This window comes from Lepisma saccharinum, chromosome 6, assembly GCF_977018435.1.
Source record: "Lepisma saccharinum chromosome 6, izLepSacc3.1, whole genome shotgun sequence".
In the NCBI taxonomy this organism is placed as follows: domain Eukaryota; kingdom Metazoa; phylum Arthropoda; class Insecta; order Zygentoma; family Lepismatidae; genus Lepisma; species Lepisma saccharinum.
In genome coordinates, this window is record NC_139234.1 from 6,019,479 (window position 1) to 6,041,436 (window position 21,958).

The 21,958-nt window shown below is 39.3% G+C and overlaps 2 protein-coding genes across 4 annotated transcripts in view; both read left to right on the forward strand.

Moving 5' to 3' along the window:
- The window catches only part of LOC145988523 (transducin beta-like protein 2), a 70,886-nt gene extending 66,563 nt beyond the window's left edge, over positions 1 to 4,323 (forward strand). Inside the window, exon 7 of the mRNA XM_083123419.1 lies at positions 97 to 4,323. Within this exon, the coding sequence (XP_082979545.1) occupies positions 97 to 317 (221 nt within the window). The 3' untranslated portion in view covers positions 318 to 4,323. The remainder of the gene's footprint in view (positions 1 to 96) is intronic.
- Positions 4,324 to 16,681: 12,358 nt separating this feature from the next.
- The window catches only part of Rbpn-5 (Rab GTPase-binding effector protein rabaptin-5), a 90,388-nt gene continuing 85,111 nt past the window's right edge, over positions 16,682 to 21,958 (forward strand). For 2 of the 3 annotated variants that reach the window (XM_083123420.1, XM_083123421.1), the window contains exon 1: positions 16,682 to 16,918. In XM_083123420.1, the coding sequence (XP_082979546.1) occupies positions 16,861 to 16,918 (58 nt within the window). In that variant the 5' untranslated portion in view covers positions 16,682 to 16,860. The remainder of the gene's footprint in view (positions 16,919 to 21,958) is intronic. The other variant, XM_083123422.1, reaches the window with a different exon arrangement.

Genomic DNA, 21,958 nt, shown 5'->3' on the forward strand with positions numbered 1-21,958 from the left:
CTTGACAGAATTATCTGATAGTCTTGGCAGAGACTTGTTCTTTTATTTAATACTAACGTAACAAAATGAAACCAAGCTTTTTCGGTTTTCTTTCAGTGCCAATCACATGCGTCGCCTTTGACTCTCTTGGAAAGTACATTCTCACTGCTGGCGACAAGCATGTCCGAGTGTTCCACAACATTGCAGGATACCATGCGAATGTTGAGAGTCTCACCTTCAAGCTTCAGCAAACAGGGACATCTGCAATGAGGGAGCGGATAGAGGCTCAGATAAAGGAAGCTAAGGAAATGTTGAGAAAGATAGGAGACACATGTTGAGAGGAATTTATTTTTTGTTGAAGAATGCACAGTTTTCAATTCAAGAGTTTCTTATTAACTATCTTAAAATTATGGACCTTATGCTAATTATAGTTCTTGATCAATTACAAATAATATTATTAACAGGAACTTTCAGGTATGTTTGCACTTCTGGGGAGCAATTTAAAGCTTCAGAATACAGCCTTTTCTGCGAAACACAACCGTGCTCTTCCACTTCCTTTATTGTTTCAAGAAAAGTGTTGCAAAGTCTCTTTTGAAACTGTGGGTGACAGAAATTCACATGTGAAATAACATCCTTGTCCTCTGCACTTTTCCTTTTCATTTCAAATAGCCTTTACATGTTTACATGTGGCAGATGACTGAGTTAAAAGCAACTTGTCTCGTATCTGGTAGTGGTTCTGCAGGATTCTCTCAATTTCCATCTCTTGGTTTACAGTTCCTCAAGAAATTCACTTTCAATTCCTTGGAACGGTTTGGCACATTTGTGTTGAATACTCACTTTTTTTTTTCTTTAAAGGTACTAGAAGGATTCTCTTTAAAGAACTGTCATCTAAGCGAAAAGCTTCATGGTAATTTCTTACATCGTCTTAAAATCCATGAGGAGTAATTCTATCTACTTGTATCATTGCCCCTTCAAATGATCTTTGCATGACTTCATCCTTTCTATTTCCCTCATTGTTCTAGCAGTGTACATTTTTTTTTAAATTCCTCAATTTGTTCTGAAATCTGAACAACCTCCTATTTCCAGGCCACCAAGCAACCTGCATACCCCCCCCCCCCCCTCCTCCTTTGTGTTTATTGTTACACACAAATACACTTGGCAGACTTCCATAAATTGGAAATAGAAGCAGTGAATTTCTGTGGAGATAATTCCACTTTACGCTTGATTTGCAGAGACCTGACTGCAATTTTTATTTTAGCGATCTTGGTGTCGTGCACTTCTTCCTATTATCATAAACTTGGAGTCATGTTTATTTAACTAGCGCATTTTTTTTTCTGAGATTTTCTTCAAAAGCAAATATAAATAGTAAAAGACGTACCCTCATTTTTTAAGTGTGTAATGGGAGGGGGATAAAAACTATCTTGAGCCCCCCCCCCCCTGTTTAAGAGTTAGGGGTCAAGTTGCCTGTTTGCTGGTTCCGATGTATCTGAGAAATTTAGTGGGTAATATTCTTTGATCTGCTGAAACGTTTCCAAGTACTGCATATACTTCTTTCTCAGGATACAAATATCAGGTACAAAAGGTAATAGACAACAATGGCAATTAGAAGTACAATTCAGAGTGTTTTTGATAGCAGAGTCAGCAATTAATTTTTACGTAAATGTTGTACTGCTGTACTTCATTTTATCTGCATTAGAAGATATCTCGTACATCAGACTTGAGCATCTTGCTTGTGGAGCCCAGTGAGCAATCTGTTACATTGCAAACTTACTCTACCTCAAGGCCAGTAAGCAGCTGCGGCTGCAGAATAGGGGAGCTGCTTGCGTTGAGAGGTAAAAAATACTGATGGAGAAGGTACCCTTCCTATCTTCTGCCATGATTACAATGCTGCCTTTTACTGTCACTCAGGAGTAAGATAACCAGAAGTTTCCAACTCCCTCCCTCTTTACAATGCTACGGTACCGCTGTTCGTTCTGCAGTTCACAGTCTGCAGCGTTCATTCACAAATATGACAGGTTGACGAGGCCTGCCATAGATGGACCATTTTTATTCACACACACACACACGTACTAGTAATATCTAAATGTGTACTGGTAGTGTCCGTTGTTACATTCCATTTTATTCTTTGTCTCTGAGAAAGATGTATACGTGATACGTCAAAATGTTGAGTAAATAAAGTGAATCCACTAAGCAACGAATGTTCCTATTCATAATATTATTTCCAAAATCGCTGGATACACAGATTATTTTCAAAGATGTAAGTATCTCAACGAATGGGAAGCTTCTTCAGGAATTTTTGCAGAAAGTATGTCATAATGCAGATAGGTAAAATGCTTCAAAACAATACAACTCCACATATTACGTACACAAGCACCATATTTCTTTAATTGGCAACATTTCAGTACTTCCATGGTATTTTTGTCAAACCATGCAACTTATATTTCCTACCAGTAACAATGCTTTTATTTTGTATATGATAACAGTACATCCTATCAATGCTTTTTTCCTGGTGGTATGCAATGGTATGCCATTCCGGAATCTTTTTTTATTTTTTTTCATAGCTGAAAATAATATCTAATAAGCCATTATGTTAATGAAAGGAATGTAAATACATATGTAGCAGTTTTAATGATTAATTTCGCATGATTTTTGCTTGAGTCACCTTAGCAAACAACTTATGAAGAGTTTTCTTCTTATCTCGAGTTGATTTTACATATCTCTTACACACACATACATGCCTTTTTTTAAAATTTGTATCACAAACACTGTTGACAAAAACTCTTACACACACATATATATAATAATTCCATGTGACTTTAGCAAAAAATGATTTTATTCGTATATCAATTTTGGTAAGTCGCTCACTGTCACTCGCATTAATCTGTGAATGCTGACAGTGAGTTGTCAAAATTGATACGGGAATATTTTTTTTTTTAAAGTCACACAATTATATATATTTGTGTAAAAATGAATTTCCTTTTTTATTTTAAATATATGTCCGTTACATTTCTCTCTAGTAATTTTCTTTCTTCATAACTCCAATTTAGTTTTTCAAGGGAAGAATTGACTAAAAATACTACTAGAATTCCTAGATCTGTGACAAGACTGGAGAGTACATGCTGAAGAATACCGGAACATTTTTTGATTTGGGGGGGAAAAAAAAGATCATCCTACTAATGGGAGGTGTAATTTAGAAAATAGTCACTGACAACAATTTAAAAACCCATTAGAAGTTGGTATTTTATGTCATGCTGCCATTAACATCTTAAAAACAAGATCCTGATCATCTTCCTTTCCTTGAATATACCTCAGAAAGATGTCAGCTTCAACTTTCAGGTTGTGTCTTTCGTCGTTTGGTTTTGGAATTTGAAATTTTGAAGAAATATAATATTTTAGAATATGGAATTTTGATAGAAAATGTTACAAAAATACAAAAAAATAACAAAAAAATGGGCTAATTTCAGAGATTTAAACCAATTCCAGTATTTATTTTCATCCTTTAGTTTTGAAGTTATCTTTTCTTGTAATGATATCAGATCTTGTAAGTTTGTTCCTCCTCATCAAGAGGTGAAAAGTATTTATGTACCAGTGTAATTTATCTAAGGGATTTACAATTCCCTATCAGGTTTTTTTGCCAAAACAACGATGTATATCAAAATCAGTTAAATGTAGGCCTATGAATCAGTCCAAAAATAAACATCCTGCATTTTCATGTCGCTAGTTTTTGCTACTTTCAGTCTGTGTTCAGTTTGTCTTTCAGGACAACAAATCCTGAAAAAAAAAAAAAAAAAAAAAAAAAAGGAACAACATTTTTGTGGTTTGAAATATTGCCAAGAACTGTGTTCCAGGTGCACAATTTTAAGGTAGTTAATATGGTGAATGTGATAACACTGAGAATTGCAAAGTACTTTTTAAAAACTGAAGTTCCGTAGTTCAGCAAGATATTGGACAGTGTTCGTCCTATTCATATTTGGAATAATGTTGATTTGATTGCAACATGTGTAAGGGGTTTCTACATTCATGAGTATTTTTGTGTGCGAGAGGTGCGTGAATTTCTTTGTTTCGAAATGGATTTTCGTGTGAGAGTTGATGTCACCATTAAACAGCAACTATTTTTCTACATGCAAATGCAATGGCCAAATATGCAGAGAATAAAATACTTGTGTTCATGTTTTCTAAGTTTACTACTTTTTAAACTCATTTCTTATTTCAGGGGATATGAATAATCTGTGCATTCGAAAAACAGTTCCTTATGAAAAATAAAAAGTTTTGCATCTTTGAGGGTTTTATTGTCAAATGTGGAATGTAATTTTGTATTGATGAAAATGAAGTTTTATGCATTTATTCATTATGACCTTTTTTGTTCTTTAAATGAATAACATGTGTAGAGTGGTTCTAAAAAGACTGATATAGAAACATACTATTAATAATAATAATTAAGTCTCATTTAATGCTTACTTTCCCACCATTTTTGGCACATCTTATGCATGTGTTCTCAAGAGTTATAAACTACAGTGCTGGTGAAACAGGGGAACATTATCCCCTCTGTAGTGAGACAGGGAGGAGACCCCCCCCACTTTCATAGAGATTAATCTTACAATTAAGTATGCACACTGAAATTGTGTTTTCTGCATTTAAAGAAAAATAATTCCTTTCTATCTTCAGCAAACTGTGGTGTATCCTTTGGTAGTTACAGAATCAAAGCATCTTGTTCACAATCTTGCCAAAACTTAAAAAATACATTCCTTTCCAGAACTGAAGAGCCCAAATAGCATCATCTTGTTCAAGTTTCAGAGAGAGAGAGACCTACTGAATATGAATTCCACAGCAAATATACACATTATGCGCTAGAGAGGGTCCATGAAGGCATGAAAGGGGGGGGGGGGAGGGCATACATTGTAACTCGATTGCTAGCTTCGGAACTAAGACACCTGAAAAATGCTCTTGTTATAACTTCAGTTGACCTCTGAACGCAAGAGTGCAAGTGTTCTGTTATTGAATTTCTGCAACAAGAAACAACAAATGGCCATTTTAATATGTGCAGTGGTATAGTGCCCTCTCCCCCCTCCATCATGCAGAGGGGAGAGAGACCTGACGTGTTGGGGCCCCTAAATGTTTTCTCTATGCTCCTGAAATTTTGCAGGTATTGTTGCTTATATGGAGAAAAAATCATTTATGAAACAGACGTGGGTCAACAATGATGCAATTCAAGCAAGAAATTCTGAGATAAGTGAGGTAAATATGGAATAGGAAGACCTGCCACCCCCCCTCCCCTTTCCTGTTGATGAATTCAGAATATGTGTTAACCATATCGTGTAAGTCAGTGGGCACCACAAATTACTTCACAACTCGGTGTTCATTGAGTCATTCCATACGAAATCAACACAGCCCACAACCTGACCATCTCAGATTTTCATGAACTTTGGTGACGTGAAACTATGCATGGAAGGCACTAACTGAAAATTTTGAGTCTCGTGCATCTTGTAATTGTCAAATTATTCAAGGTCAAAGTTTGAAGAAATTGTCCTTTCTGAGGCTGTTCAGCTATCCTAAATCTGCAGTAACTCCTCTTCTATTTGGCCTAGGAAGCTCAAATGAAGTTTATTGTATAGGAAAAGGAACAGACAGACATGTTGAGTTCTGTACGTGGGCATTACGTCAACATCAGAACAACCCTACATTCCCACAGAGTATCCTGTTCAGTGACGAGGCAATGTTTTATGTCAGTGGCGAAGTGAACCGCCAGAATCACCGATATTGGTGTGATGAAAATCCGCACTGGATTGACCCATCCAATGTTGTTGGAGATGTTAAAATCATGGTGTGGTGTGGGGCACCCGTGTGGTTGGACCAATCTTCATCGATGGAACCCTTAATTCCGAGCGGTACTTGGAAATGCTGAGAGACACTGTCTTTCCTTTTAAATGAAGATGGTACATTCCCTTCGTTTTTCCAACAAGATTGTGCTCCGCCACGCTATGGGCTAATTGTTCGTCAGTGGCTTGATGTCCAGTTGCCTGGGCAATGGATTGGTCTGTGTGGTCCAGTGGAATGGCAACCAAGATCACCCGACCTCACACCTATGGACTTTATTTGGGGGGAGGGCATTTGAAGCAACTAGTTTATGCAGAGAAAATTTGTGATGTTCACCATCTGCAACAAAGAATTACGCTGTGTTGCAGTGAAATCGCACCAGAAGTACTTCTGCGAGTATCTGCTGATTGGATTACGTGACTGGACGGTCTGCATATTGAACACATCATTTAGCCCTCCAGTGTCAAATTTGGATGCCAATAACGCCTACACCGTAACAGTTATGTGAAATCTGATTCCAGAAATGAATTCCTGGCAAAATTTTAATGTGTTTTGATACTCCACATGACCCCCTTCCTATTTAAAAAAATGGACGGCAATTCAAAATGGCGGATTTCAAAATGATAGCCATTGTTGTGTTATGCCCCAAAAGGTTGTCCCTCATACCCAATTTACATTGGTGTATAACTTCTGAAATAATAGGCTGTACTGCAACTTTTGGACCACCCTATATACATATATAGGTAAAGTGTTCCCCTGTGCTTAGCACCATGCCATGAAGGTGTATAGGAGGTGTGGGGGTAACGCCCCACACTTTCTTGATGCGGTTGTGAATGGGGGTGATGTGATCAGCACCATGCCCCTGACCGCCTTTATTCCCTAGGGTTTCCCCCAGGTACCCATGTTATTCGATGCTGGGTGGGCGCCGGGGCCGCTTCCAACGTTAGAAAAGTTCCCGGATGTGAACCGGCCGGGGATCGAACCCGGGACCTTTAGCATGGTAGTCAGATGCATTACCGACTGAGCCATATATATATACACACACACACACACAAGGCTCGTTCAATGTTGACCGGGACTTTTATTTCTGCAGAGGAAATAGGTAGCAGAAGAAACACCAAACTATGTCAGTTTTTTAAAGTATTTTCCGTGCGTGCCGAGGCACCGTTGCCATCGTTCTGGCAGCTCTCGAATTCCTTTGGCGTAGAAAGAACTTGGTTGTTGTCGTAGCCACTGGAGGACATCGCTCCGCAGTGCTTCGTCTGTCGTGAATTTCTTCCCTCCCAGATGGTCTTTAAGGGGTGCAAACAAATAATAATCACTGGGGGCTAAATCCGAACTGTAGGGGGGATGGGGCAGAACTTCCCAGCGCATGTCGACCAGAGTTGTTGTTGTCACATTGGCCGTGTGAGGGCGGGCATTGTCATGGAGAAGAATGACATTTCCAGACAACATCCCAGGTCTTTTCTTGCGAATGGACGGAAATAGACGGAACTGGAACTTATATATATATAAATCAAAGAAGATAAAAGGAAACACTCACCGGACAGTAGAAAAATTCAAAATAGTATTTCTCCTCACACCGATGATGCTATGAAATTAGCGACAATTTTGAATTTTTCTACTGTCCGGTGAGTGTTTCCTTTTACCTTCTTTGATTTTTACTTAGCCCTTTTGGCCCTCCTTGCTTTTATCCATTATATATATATACCGTGCGTCCATTTCGATCTGCAGCCGAGAGATCGGGAGAAGCGTGGCGGGCGGTGCTGACGGAGATGCCGACATTTGCGGCCTGAAATGCCCGCTTATTTTTATGGACATATGCAGACATTTATATAAATATTGCAAAACGAGCACTAACCTGTGTTATAAGAGTATGGTTTTAATTTTAGTAGCTTAGTGACTGTATGTGTCGATGATTTTGACACGCCCACCTCTTGTGAAACACGGCGTAGAGGTTTGTTTGGAGAACGTTCTAACGCTGCACCAAATATCATCGAGTTTTGCTTCGGTTAGAATCCGTCGTTTTTGCTTAGGTGTTTTAAAATTTAACGATACAGTTTCTCGTAATTTAAGGACAAGATGTCTAACCGTATCTCTGTGTTGAGTTGAAACGCATGGGAATTTCTGTACAAATTACCTACACACGTCTCGACACGAGTTTGTTTTCACGTACGTGTCATACATAAAAAATCTTTGTTCTAACATGAATCTTGCGGCTGGCATTCCAATCGTCTCACTGACACGTCACACATACACACTACAATAACACAAACAAGTAACTGCAAGTAACCAAGAATAACACTCTTGCGCACAGTACGAAATTAACACGCTCTTGGTTTACATTGCTCGCCACTATATTTACAACTCTGTCTTCATCTAGTCGCGAAGGAACAAAAAACTCGAGCTCGGATATTTCGGATTGCAAGGAAGCTCACGAAAACCATTCACTTTTATCGGTTTCGTCTGCAGTGTAATCCTGATACAGTGTTGCACATTCGAAACCTCCAAACGATTCCCATGGCCACAAAACTCTTTCAAGGATATAAACTTAAACAGGACGTTACTGGTCAAAACTATGATTAAAATGCTTTATTATCTGTGGCTCTTAACATCGTTTCTATAGCGTATTTATTTGTGTATATAAGAGCAGAACTTGGATGAATTACAGAAGAACTTTTGCGTGTTATAACACAGGTTAGTGCTCGTTTTGCAATATTTATATAAATGTCTGCATATGTCTATAAAAATAAGCGGGCATTACAGGCCGCAAATGTCGGCATCTCCGTCAGCGCCGCCCGCCACGCTTCTCCCGATCTCTCGGCTGCAGATCGAAATGGACGCACGGTATACACACACACACACACACCCACACACACACACACACACACACAAAACACTGATTTTATAGTAGTGACAACCATGGTATAGTGATGCCGTGCAACGGAGCCAGGCAATGTCGTTTATACCAAAGGTTACTTACATGCATACCAGAGCAAATGAACTCACTCTTCCCACTCCATGCCTGTGCGTAGTGACAACAAGAACAGAGCAGTTGTGAGTGAGCGGTCGTGGTGTGCAGTCACGATGTTTACGAAGCAGGAGCAGCAGAGCTGGTTAAAAATTGAATATGCTAGAGGTTGCACAGCACAACAGTGCAAAACAACCTGCATGCTGGTTTGAGAGGAAAACTGCGACACTTTATGCATAACCCATCCATCATTCTGCATGACAATCCAGGAGCTGTGGCTGATTTGTTCATTCGCTGGGGATGGGAAGTGCTCTACCACCCTCCCTACTCTTCGGATTTAAGTCCCTGCGACTTCGACCTAATCCCTAAGATGAAGGAACCACTTCGTGGGATTCGCTTCCGAACAGTTCGAGACATTTTTCTGGCAGTAGATCGCTCTCTTCACACTATCAACAGAGTAGGCCGTGCCAACGGCTTCCACATTGCTGGCAACTACATTGTATGCAACGCTGGGAACCATATCGAAGGCCTGTAAAACTTGAAACCATGTATGTATGCTATTTGTCTAGAAAATAACCAGTTGCCACTACTAAAATATCAGCCCTTGTATATACCAGAACATGCTATTTTTAAAAGTTTTATTTGCCAAATGCAGAAGAAATGAGAATCTATTTTCTGTGCCTGTTGATTCTCGAGATTTCCCGTGGCTGACGTCACCCGTGGAGGTTCACTAATAGTTACAAATTTCTCTGAAAGTTTGGACAGCACTCTGCGAAACATGGCATTTCGGAGGTGATTCTTGGAATTTGACCACAGCGGCGGACCCAACTCACTTCCAGTTTCTTCCTCCATGGAGACTGGCCTAGCGATCTGGTGGCAGGAAGGAAAATGTCAGAAATAAACAATAATAGCTGCGGAAAACAGATGGACGTTGATACAGGATTTCTAATGTTTTATAGTGTTCGCAAGATCCACGGTGGTCTAGTTTGTCGATCCCTGCGGCAAGTGGTGAGTGCAGCGTACTATGACACCAGGGATCTCGGGTTCGAATCTCGGTTCGAACATGGATGTTTGTGATTGTCTGTCCTCAATGAACAAGTCGAGATTTGAGATTTGTGGTTTGTGTGGGAAAAAATGCCACTTAGGGTACTTTGAAAAATAAATCGGTATGGCATCTTGACTGCCACATGAGAGACCCGAGTTCTATTCTCGTGGTGGGCGATCTAAGTTCGGAATTTCCCCAGCCTCGTCTCCACATAAAGCGGCTCACCCAGCCTCAAATCAATGGGCACTTTTTTTTGGGGGGCGGTAAAGGTGGCCAGAGCGTGGTACTGATCATGTCGCCTCCAAAAGGACCAAGATCGAGAATGTGTAGGACCCTACTCTAACATCCTTTAACTGTGTCTTCATGGCACGGTGCTACATGCATAGGGAACTTTCTTTTTTATAGTGTTTGCAATGGATTTGAAATGTTATATAGCCATAAATACTTGTATTTTTTGCCTGAAATGTTTCATTTCATTAGTGATAAGAGCTGTCGAAATGATTGGTTTAATAGTTAATTGGTCTAGAATTCATACATCCACAACCCGAAATCCAGACACTTGGGCTGAGCTGCGTGTGAAGTGGTTAGCATAACGTGCTAAAACGCCGGGTCCCATGGGTTCGAAACCAGGCCAGGTCATAGGAGTTCTTTGTGTGTGGCCGTTCAAGAATTTCATCTACTCACCATTTTTCATCATTGTCGCAATTATCCAAACGTAGCAGAAAGCAACGAATAATAACCAAATCAATCAGTCAATCAACGGACATCCCTAGTATATATGTATTTATACGCAAACCTTCCCGATGGCATAGTGGTATGACATCATCACATTGTAATCAAGGAGTCACGAGGTCAATACCCGGTGGAGGCACATTGTTGTTCAGACTCCACTTTAAACTGTAGGTCCAGTCCTGACTAGCCTTTCTGTGCATAAAACGAATTTAAAAACAAACCCAATGTGTTATTTACACATATAAAGTATGATGCTTATCTACATTCATAATGGAAGATTCTGCCACTGCTTTAGAAACATAATTCACCTTCGCAGTAAGTTGACACATATTCTCGCACCACATCCAACTTCATATTTTCGTGGGTTTGGAACACACTTCAACAATTTCATTCCACCATTTCCAGTCTATAATTTAAAAGCTACCCAGTTAGGTCAAATGACATGTTGCTTTCTGTTCATCTTCTAAACCTGTTGTGTGTTGGGTCGATACCACCTGCCTGTTACAACCCTCTTTCTACAAGGTCATTAGGTGACAGCGAGCACCTGCAGTGAGCCCACCAGCTGCAACAGTGTTGCCATGGAAGAGTTTAAAAATGCAATAAAAATGAATTAATTAATTTTCGGCATGTTGATGCAGAGTTGTTTAAATTTCTAAATTTTCTGTCGACTGATTCTTGACAAAGTTCACGCCACATGCATCTCCGGTCAGCTTTTGAATTTGTTTGAAATTAACAGTATATGCCATTTCTGGATTATCAGCTAACCTTAAAAAAAGTTGTACATGTGTTGTACGTGACAAAGTTGCAAGTGTCGTTTGTCGCTCGGACTGTATTGTTTTATCGTGTCGCCTCAGTCTGTTGTCTGAGCATGTGTAGTGAACGCTTTTGCTTTAGATTGAATGCTTCTGTGTCGCTTGTCGCTTCCGTGTGAAATTCCAATGTTGCTGGAGACAGAGACGCTTCAGTCTGAAAGCTCTTGTACTGCTTGAAGTAAATTAGTGCAATTAAAAGTGGCATGTCTTATCATAGGTTTTCCCTAAATTCCCCAGGTGCAAAGGCGAAGTTCATAGCACACAAATTTTATTTACCAGCATTTGAATATGTCATTACTTCTACAGATTTGTTGGCAAGGATTCACTTCAGCGTACATTGATTGTGTTATAACAATGGGTGCGTTCCGAAAATCTTAACGAAATGAATGCATTCAACGAAAATAACTGGGCTCATGAATATGGTGAAACCAGTTATTTTACAGACTTATGGGACACACTAAGCGACAGCGCAGGTGCAGCGTTTTGTTTAGAGAAAGTTTCCACATGGCGTCAGCAGAAGGAATGTCCTTATGGCAAAAATAAACTCTACTGTGGACACTGTTACTCATTTTAATCACTTTCTAAGAACGGTCAAGGCATACTCATCTTGTGCACGTTGCTTCATATCAGTCTCTGTTAAGATTATAATACATTTTCCGAACTAGTGCAGTTTGAATCCATCAGCACGCGCTTTGTCTGCAAGGAGCAAACGATTCTCATGAAACAAACCAGCCTCCTGGCCCGTGAGTTTGGTGAATCTCGTTCATGCACGGAATGCAACATTTGGGACTGCATAATGAATCTCCTGAAACACATGGAAGCACTTGTGGGTCAGCCAGTTACCATAATTTGTTTAACGCGTTAAACTTGTGCGACTTTCGGAACGGGCCCAAAATCACCAGTTTTAAAGCAGTTTCATTTCCCTCGTTTTTCCATTTACAATTGAATATATCTAAACTTTTGTACGTTTTGAGTTCTTTCTTCGTGCGTGTTGCATGTCTGCATGTAGGCTACAACTGGCGGCCACATAATCACGTTTTTTTCCCCTTCAATAATCTACACTGACTTTCATCATCCAAAGGATTCAACAAGACCACTCCTTTATGGAAAGACTAACAAATATCTTTCTGGACTATCCTCGCACAACTGATGAAAACAAGTGCTCATTTCTTACTTCGTATGCCGGTGAATCTGTACTTGAAACAACGGGGACTGGTGTAAACCGGAAGTTCTTAGGGAACCGGGCGAAGACGTTACCAATGTTTATGTTTACATTTTTAACACGATCCGTAGGAAAACCAAAACACCTTAAAACAAAATTTCGAGGACAGTTCAAATGTTCACCCCTTCTTGGCACGCCCTTGTTTCAATGTCAATCGTGAATAATATTCCATATAGGGGTGTGCGGGACAATTTTTTTGGTCTGGACGGGAATTTATTTTTAATCCCGACATCGGGACGGGAAAAATTCGCCATTTCCCAACAAGGTCGGGACGGGAAATGTTCCAAATTTCCTGAAGCTCTAAAAATCTCGAATTCTACACGTTATTTTCAACTTAAGTGATTGTTTTTGCATTTCTGGAATAAAAACTAACAATTTCCGATAAGTTCCAGACACTTGCAATGCAGGAAACGTCGAGAATGGACATTTCCACTCAATTTTTTTTACAACAATTTTAAAAACTACACCCTGGAAAAATGACCTCTGCAAGTTCTCGCGTTTCTCTGCGTCCAGTTTAAGGCAGAAACGAGACTTCCAAAGTTGGGAGGCTAGCGTTGCGCTGAAAACACGCCGCCGCCATGTTACTACGTCACTCCTTAGGGAGAGCTCGTTTGTCGTCTGCTTCGAGCTTCCAGTTCCAGATGGGTAGCGGTAGCCCACGGTGAGCGAACACGTGCAGCAGTTTTACAAATCTGTACCGATTTAAATAATGGAAGAAGGAGCGATAGGAGAAAGGAAAGCTATGCTTTGTAATGATCATTCTTCTATGAAATATCCGCCCGACCCTGTGGCCGAGTGGTTAGCACATCGCGCTGCGACGCCAAGGGTCCCGGGTTCGAATCCCGGTCGGGCTTGGTTGTTTGTGAATGTCCATCCATCAATTTCATCCTTTCATCACTCATCCCCATCTTCGCAAATTAGCCACGAGGCACAAAACGCGAAGTAAAATAAACTAAATCGAATCGAATCGAAAATCTATGAAATATCCGTGCTGCTCACGTGCAAGATAAATGAAAGAGTTCAGCTGCGTGTGTTCTCAGGCCATGCGAAAAATATGGCTTATAAAATTGGTTGCTGACCAGACACTCAAAAATATTTTTTAAACTTATATTTATCAATATTTACCGTAACCTATGTAGTGCAAAATAGGAGTTTTCACATTCTTAACTTTATTTATAAAGCCTATTTAACTTTCTTTTCCATAAAGCAATTTCAGTTTGTGTTCCATTTCTGTTGCGCAAATTATGATCAAACATTTTTGTGCAGATAAGAGAAAACACACTGAGAAGATTACATTAGTTGCACAGTACATATCTGTACTTAGTTTATGTATAATTATTACAAGGAAATAATGTGTATAACCATGGGCGTATTTAAGGGGGATTCAACGAGTCCAACCCCTCTCTTTTTTGGTTCACTAAAATTACCAGTTTCCTTGTTCTATCCGCTTGTTCATAAAAAATTCCTTCGGACTTATTTCATTCTCTTAAATTAGAGACGTATAGGACGGGATACGGATGGGAAGGAAATTTCGTAATTCCACACACCAGATGAGACTGCAGACCAATATCTGCAATTTCCTGATAGTTTCGGAATTTCTGCGATAAGAAACTGCATTGAGACTATCAAATCAGTTATTTTTTTCCCCTCGAATCATATTAAAGAAATTTGGTTCTTAAAAACGTAGTGACAGAAGATGAACAGAAAAGTATCAATACTTCGTGACTACAAACACACAACTTTGTCGGGTCCAACATCCCCTCCCCCCATGCTCCCCAACAAGCTTCCGGTCAGCAGTGTCCTGCATTTTCACTTACGAAATAAAGCAACCCTAATCATACCAAAAGTTGATCCATCCCTCCCCCCCGTGAACTATATATACGCCCATAACAATATCCCATACTGAAATGGTACGATATAATTATTTTGAATTTTGTACTGCGAGAAAAGCCGCGTCATCTCGTTACCCCGAATGCATTAATTGGTTGGTTCACAACTTCACCACTAAGGAGCCTATCGAGACGAGACATGGCAGCCTTGGTCTCGTTCTCGTTGAGCGTTGTAAATGTCTGTCTCGTGTTTATTTGTAAATGTCTCATTGACAGTCTCGTCTCAATTTATAAACATCCGTCTCGGTTTGGGAGGGCAATTCTCGTTCTCGTCTCAAGTCTAGAAAAATATAGAATTAACAACGTATGCAGGCTTATCATTATAAATACAAAAAAAAACCTTTCTTAATTTTTTATTATTATTATTATTATTATTTTTGACTCCTCGTTTCGACGGTACAGCCCTCGAAAACTAAATATTATCCTGCTTATATATGCAAACCAAACTGCTGATTCAGAATTACCAGGAATGAACTGGCATTGTAATTATTATACACAAAATTCATGATTTATCTCAGGAAGTCGCATGTTCCAGGTTTGACTCTCGAACTGGGCATGACTGTTTCCTTGTGATTGACATTTCATTGAACTGGAAATTGTTACATGGGAGGATGTTTGCTCGAGACTTTGGGGACAGCTAGGAGGATGCTTCTATTGTTAATGTTAGTGTTGCTCACGAGACGAGGCATGTTCCGTCTCGTCTCATAAAAGGAGATGGGACAAGTGAATGTTTTTGAAATGAGATGGGACAGAAGAAAAAGTTCGTCTCTTATCATGGCAGGTTGGGTGATACTTAGATTGTGCAGTTGGTAGTAGTGTGTGTGGGGGGGGGGATGTACTCCTGCACCCCGACTTCGAATACAGCTTGTAGTTATTCATCTTCATTGTAGCGATTAGCCAAAAGTGGGAAGAAATGTGATGTTAGAGATGATAATTAATAAATAAATTATAATAAATTAACCATGCGTTCTCATCGTTGCGGTTAAACAAAGTGAACGGAAAAGCGACGTAAAAGTAGGCTAAATACAAAAATTTGCAATATATATATTAACTGAAGAAAACTGTCATTTACTGCAGGAAATTTAAAAACTCACCGTACCTTTTTATACCGTATCACCTCTTATATTGCAGAAATTGGCAAGTAAACCAGTGTGTTCTAAAAGTATTATCTTAAAATTTGTGAAGAAAATATTATGACGAAAATAACTGTAATTCCAGAAAAGGCATTCCTATAATATTAAGTTCTTGCCAGTCAGAACTAACCTATGTATTCGCAATGAACAAGGCTGTTCACGTGTTCAGCCATTGACTGTTACAAGGTTTGCTTTGTCACCCTAATGGGAAAACAACCCTCTACCGAGTGGCTGAATTATAGTAAAGACTGCTAGGGCATAATTCATCTCCAAGAAATGGAGCACAGATTTTTGCACTGGAAGTTGTAAGATACTTGTTTCACACAGTAACAAGTGAATTTTCTGTCGCTTCCGCGACTCATGCTAAGTTGACGGGACGAGCAGAAGCCCCGCCTGCACGCATTTCTAAGTGATGACGTCAGAGGACCTCCTGTCTGTGGAGAGGACGTTTTCAAATCCGTGACGTAGGAGGTGAATTTCAGCGGTGTTTGAAGGCGTGTTTCTCGAGAACCGAAACAAATATCGCCGAGATATTTTGCACATCTCATGTTTGTGTCATTATCTGTAAAATGAATGGATTTAAAACGTTTTTCATGTCAAAGTGGAAATGTCCATTAACAACTTTTTAAAATGACTATTCGGTATTTCCCGACTGCTCGGGAAGTCATTTCCCGAAGTTGGGATCCCGGTCCCGACTTTTTGGGATCCCGCACACCCCTAATTCCATGTCTTATCGTATTTTAATAACAACTCGAAATCCGCAAATCCCAAGCTACTGGTAGATATTGGAATGTGTAATTGATCATTAATGTCGTATTGGCCTGTTGAACGGCAGTATTCCTGAACAATACTTCGGCATCCCACTGTACTAGACGTATGCTTATCGGTACAAGAGAAAGAGATCGAATTAATATTTTAAATTTAGTTGAGATCAATATGTATGTAAAAAAGTTAGTTTTTTGTATCAGAATATTCACAATCTAACCTGTATTATGACTGTAATTCCTACGGTACGGAAACAATTCCAGACCTATTAAAATGTACTGGCAATATGAAATCAAACGTGTGAATATCATTGGGTACCACATAGATTGATTTGCGATTAGCATTACTCAGAAGAGAATGACGGAAAAAAAGTGAATCTAAGTTGTGGCAAAAATTATGACATACAAATGTGGATGGAGAGGCAAATGAAAATTGCAATTTCGAATGCTTTTTGTACAATGACGATACATTGAGCCAGTCGAAGCAACCACTCCAGGCATGGATGGACAAGAAGATGTAGAAGGTGAAATACCCAAGTGTTCCGATGGAGGCGAAGGTAAGCAATACATACAATTTTCATTGACGGCAAGAAGATGCATTTCCATATTTAATTTTATAAAATATGCAATAGACAGTGGAAAGCAATATTCATGTACCATGCGTTGCCTGACTTGCAAGTAAAATGGTAGCGAAAACGTTTATTAGAAATTGAAAAGATTGTTTTTGTCAATACATATGCAGTTAGGCTCTTTTATACCTTTATTTGAATTAATGATTTACGTTTATATGTAAATATAGTTTCCTTCAAATGAAGTATGAGAATATTGAAAGACTAAGTGCCATTGAACAATGCCATTCATGTATTTATATGATTTCTGTCATTGTCAGACTACCTAATCTCGAATTATATGTCAAGACTGTTCCCATCGGATATTGACCACAGCAAATTTCTGGTTTCGTAAATATATAACATGAATTTGCAATTTTATCAGAGTTGTAGGTTTACAGAAACGAGACATGTTCCATATGTTACCAGTGCCATGTAAGAATTTCTTTAATCAATAGCTAAAAGTGCACCCTTTTACATACTGGTAATCTGTGTAATGTGATTTTTGATTTTGAAACTACAAATTCTTTATCAAGTTGGTACTATTATCGTATGGGCAAAACACCTACGAATCATATATTTCGGACTTCTTTACATTGCTAACGTGTTGCGGAACATTTCTTAAGGCGAAATAATGCATTTCTAACTAAGATAATGTTTATTTTCTCTATTTACGAGTACTTACTGTTACTTGTTGTTTCGAATCTGTAACACATTATGGCCGTGATAGCACACTGGTTTAGGGGGCGTTCTGAGAGTGTTTTTGTCGATTTATGCAGTGGTGCAACCTCGTTCACCGGAAAATATCTACTTTCGTGCCCCTATTTGAAATTATGCTAATACGTCGCATTTACGTGTAGAACTTGTGAAATAACCTTGCGATTTACCACGTTCATTGTCCATAAACAGCAATTCGGAACCATCTTCCTTTCGCAATTCGGAACTATCTTTCTTTCGCAATTCGTTAATGCTCTTCCTTTACGCACAACACTCTTGCAACCTTGAACATTGACGTCAGACGAGGAATGCCTACGTGGTTAGGTTAGGCCTGTTAGGTTAGGTTCCATTAGCATAAATACAAAGAAAGAATAATATTTTCGCTAAGAGACGCGTTACCTTTGTATTGCCTAACATGAAAAAGGTCTCTCCTGTGACGTCAGAACACAATGTTGCTAGGGTGTTGTGCGATAAGTGACACCCATTCGGGTCGGAACCATATTTCTTTCGAAATTTGTTAATGCTCTTCCTTTACGCACAACCATCTTGCAACCTTGAATATTGACGTCAGACGAGGAATGCCTACGTGGTTAGGTTAGGCCTGTTAGGTTAGGTTCCATTAGCATAAATACAAAGAAAAAATAATATTTTCGCTGAGAGACGCGTTACCTTTGTATTGCCTAACATGAAAAAGGTCTCTCCTGTGACGTCAGAACACAATGTTGCTAGGATGTTGTGCGATAAGTGACACCTATTCGGGTCGGAACCATCTTTCTTTCGAAATTTGTTAATGCTCTTCCTTTACGCACAACCATCTTGCAACGTGAGACGAGGAATGCCTACGTGGTTAGGTTAGGCCTGTTAGGTTAGGTTCCATTAGCATAAATACAAAGAAAAAATAATATTTTCGCTAAGAGACGCGTTACCTTTGTATTGCCTAACATGAAAAAAAACTTTCCTGTGACGTCGGAACACAATGTTGCTACAGTGTTGTGCGATAAGTGACACCCATTCGGGTCGGAACCATCTTTCATTCTTAATTCTCTTCCTTCCAACCTTGAATATTGACGTCAGACGTCACACGTGAGACGAGGAATGCCTACGTGGTTAGGTTAGGCCTGTTAGGTTAGGTTCCATTAGCATAATTACAAAGAAAAATTATAAAATAACCTCTCTCCTGTGACGTCGGAACACAATGTTGCTACAATGTTGTGCGATAAGTGACACCCATTCGGAAAAAATGGCTTGTTCCGAACTCGACAGGTGGTTCTAGTGAAAACACGGCGAGGCTGAAACACTGGCTACGGGGTTGCATCGTCTTAACACACGGAACATTGCACTCTCATGCAAAAAGCAAATGGCGTGAGGAGAAACAGCGTGTCGGACAGAGATTTTCGCAGAAAACAACACGCATTCACATTAAAATGGATCAAATCTACATTCAGGAACTTCCAAAACGCTCAAGAAAATGATTTCCGTATGTACTTTCTCCTGTAAATTTGAAGGAAATTTCAAGGAATCCGTTTTGCCCATACGATAATGTTACCGAATGTTGTCTGGGGCCGGTGACCACTGTACCCCATTGAGAATTTTGTTGATTTTTTTAATTGGCAAATTTAAATATTTTACTTAATATAAAATTGGGGTAACACTTTACTATACCGGAGACGGATTTCTTCAAATTTACAGGAGAAAGTACTTACGCAAATCATTTTCTGTAGCGTTGTTGATGTTCGGAAATGTAGTTTTGATCCATTTTAATGCGAATGCAGGTGTTTTTCTACGAAAATCTATTTCCGACGCGCTATTGCTGCTGCTACAACATGATGTGTCGAGGATGCGTCGTGAAGTTGTTGCCGGGTGTGGAAGATGCCGTGGAATTTGTAATTCCGATGTTGTCCGTATATGCTAAATTGAACAAAAGGAGTGCTAATGGAACCTAACCTAGTAGCCATACCTCGTCCCCGTGATGGTTCGTGGGGCTATCGTATGTAAGAAATAGACAGTATTTTCGTTAGAAATCCATTATTTCAGCTAAAGAAATGTTCTGCAACGCAGAATTGTACGTTATCAATGTAAAAAATGGCGAAATAAATCATTGATAGGTGTCTCCGGTATAGTAAAGTAGTACCAAAATTGGTTCCTGTGCATGGTAAACATAGATAACATCAGGGTGCCCATCCTCCCCCCAAGGCCTATGATGCACCCCCCCCCCCAAAGGTAGAACATTCCCCCCTTTATGTCAAATTATTTTGGCCAGCAACCACAGTTTCAAAATTAACCATGCGTTTTCTTAGACCTCTGCTCAGGTTCACTGTTATTGTTAGTGCACTGAACCTTATTGTCAACAGTTTGCTGTTTGACAAAGCTTTCATTAATGCGAACAGCATGCCCCCTCCCTTTCCAAACCGATTCTAAAGGCATAACGCCGTCTTTAGACGATAGCATTTCCTTTAACATTTTTGCTATCATAAATGCTATGTAAATGCTTAAAAAAATCTCATAGCAGAAAGTACTTTACATGGAAGCATTTTATGTAACTTTTCGGTTAGCTCTTGCGATTACAATGTATAACATATACCTACAGCATGAAAGGCACGTTGAGTTACACCATCTATGATGAGTGCACACTGTTTACATTTGAAACAACAAAAATATTCTATACGTGTACAGTAAATGTATTTAAGCAGTGTCATCGTTATATACCTAAAAATGTTTTGTATGAAATGATATCCCTCTCGGTTCAATAGTTATCGGCTTTTTAAAATGTGGAGAGATACATTGTTTACATTTCAAGAGACTGCCATTACAACTTCACTCATGACCTAGAGGTCGCTTCTGATTGGTTGTGCTACGAAAAATGCTATGGAAATAGAGCCGGTTCTATCCTTGAGAAATGCCATGAAATATGCCATAACATTTCTCACTTTACACGGTAGCTTTTTGGTCATGGCGTAAATGTTAAGGAAAATGCTTTCGTCTAAAGAAGGACTAAGAGTTGATGTTTCGCTTCAACCCCATTGCCATGATCACCCACACGTAGGTGGAAAAACTGTACGTAATAACAGGATAAATATGCCAATAATAATAATAATGATATCATTATTATTAGTAGTAGTAGTAGTAGGAGGTAGTATCAAAGACATTATTATCCCCGTAAATCATGCAAGAAGGGGATAAAAGACTGCTGAAGCGTTTGTGTTGGAACAAAGGATTTGAATTTTTTTTTTTTGCACATGTTCAATTTCACATTAGCTATTAATGGAAAACAAGCACATAAACTGTATTTTTTCGCTCTCAAGAAAATTTTTCCGGAGATTTTTTGGAAACTCAAAACAATATTGATTTTATAGGGTGCAAATAATTTCATGGGCCACATAGCATTCTTTCTTTTACAATTTTTTTCATTTATACCATCCAGCTCCCATGGCTGGCTTCTGCCGCACCCTAGCTACAGTTTCTGAACTTGAAGAGACTGTAAGGAAAACAGATATTGCGAGTGAAGCGAGCAAAAAAACTTTACAAACTGTATTTTTATTTGTATAAAATTTGAAATCGAGTGGGGCAATCACCCTTCTGCAGGTGCCCTTGGACGTCTGGAAGAAAAAAATGCAAGAAATGTGTGACGACTAATTCCATCTTAACTGTCCTTTTGTCCTGCTACTCTTAGATTCTGCTAGTTTTTGCTTTTAGTTACTTCAATGTCCCCCCCCCCACCCCTAGAAATGATGCTTGCCTCACCTAGAATTGATTTCCGTACCCCTGCCCGTCTGTGGTTGCGCCACTTCGTAATAACCATAACTAAAAATCAATAACAAGTCAATCAAACGAAACAATCCCCCATTTTTGTGTGAAGATGTATAGAACTGGTAGCTAAAAACTATAAAATTTTGTCTCCCCTCCCAAAAAAAAATTCCCATGATGCGGGCACGTCATGAATCCCCCCTGTGGGCACCCCTGGATAACAGAGATATTTGATCTCAAAGTATTGCGCTCTTAAGTAAAAATCTACCATCTCTTGAGTACTGTCGCCAGTTCTTATTGCTAAAAACTGGTTGTATTCACACTCAAATAGCTAAAGAACACTTGCCAAAGATCACATCATCCAACTTAGCATTCTTAACTGAACAAAAACGTCCAAACATTCCTAATGATAATAAGAGAGACATTTGACCCGAAAGTTTTGCCTGCGTAAATAAAAGAAACTCCTATTTTGGACTACTTTCACTCCTTTTTTGTTTAAAAATCCCCAAGCAGCAGAAAACCTAACAC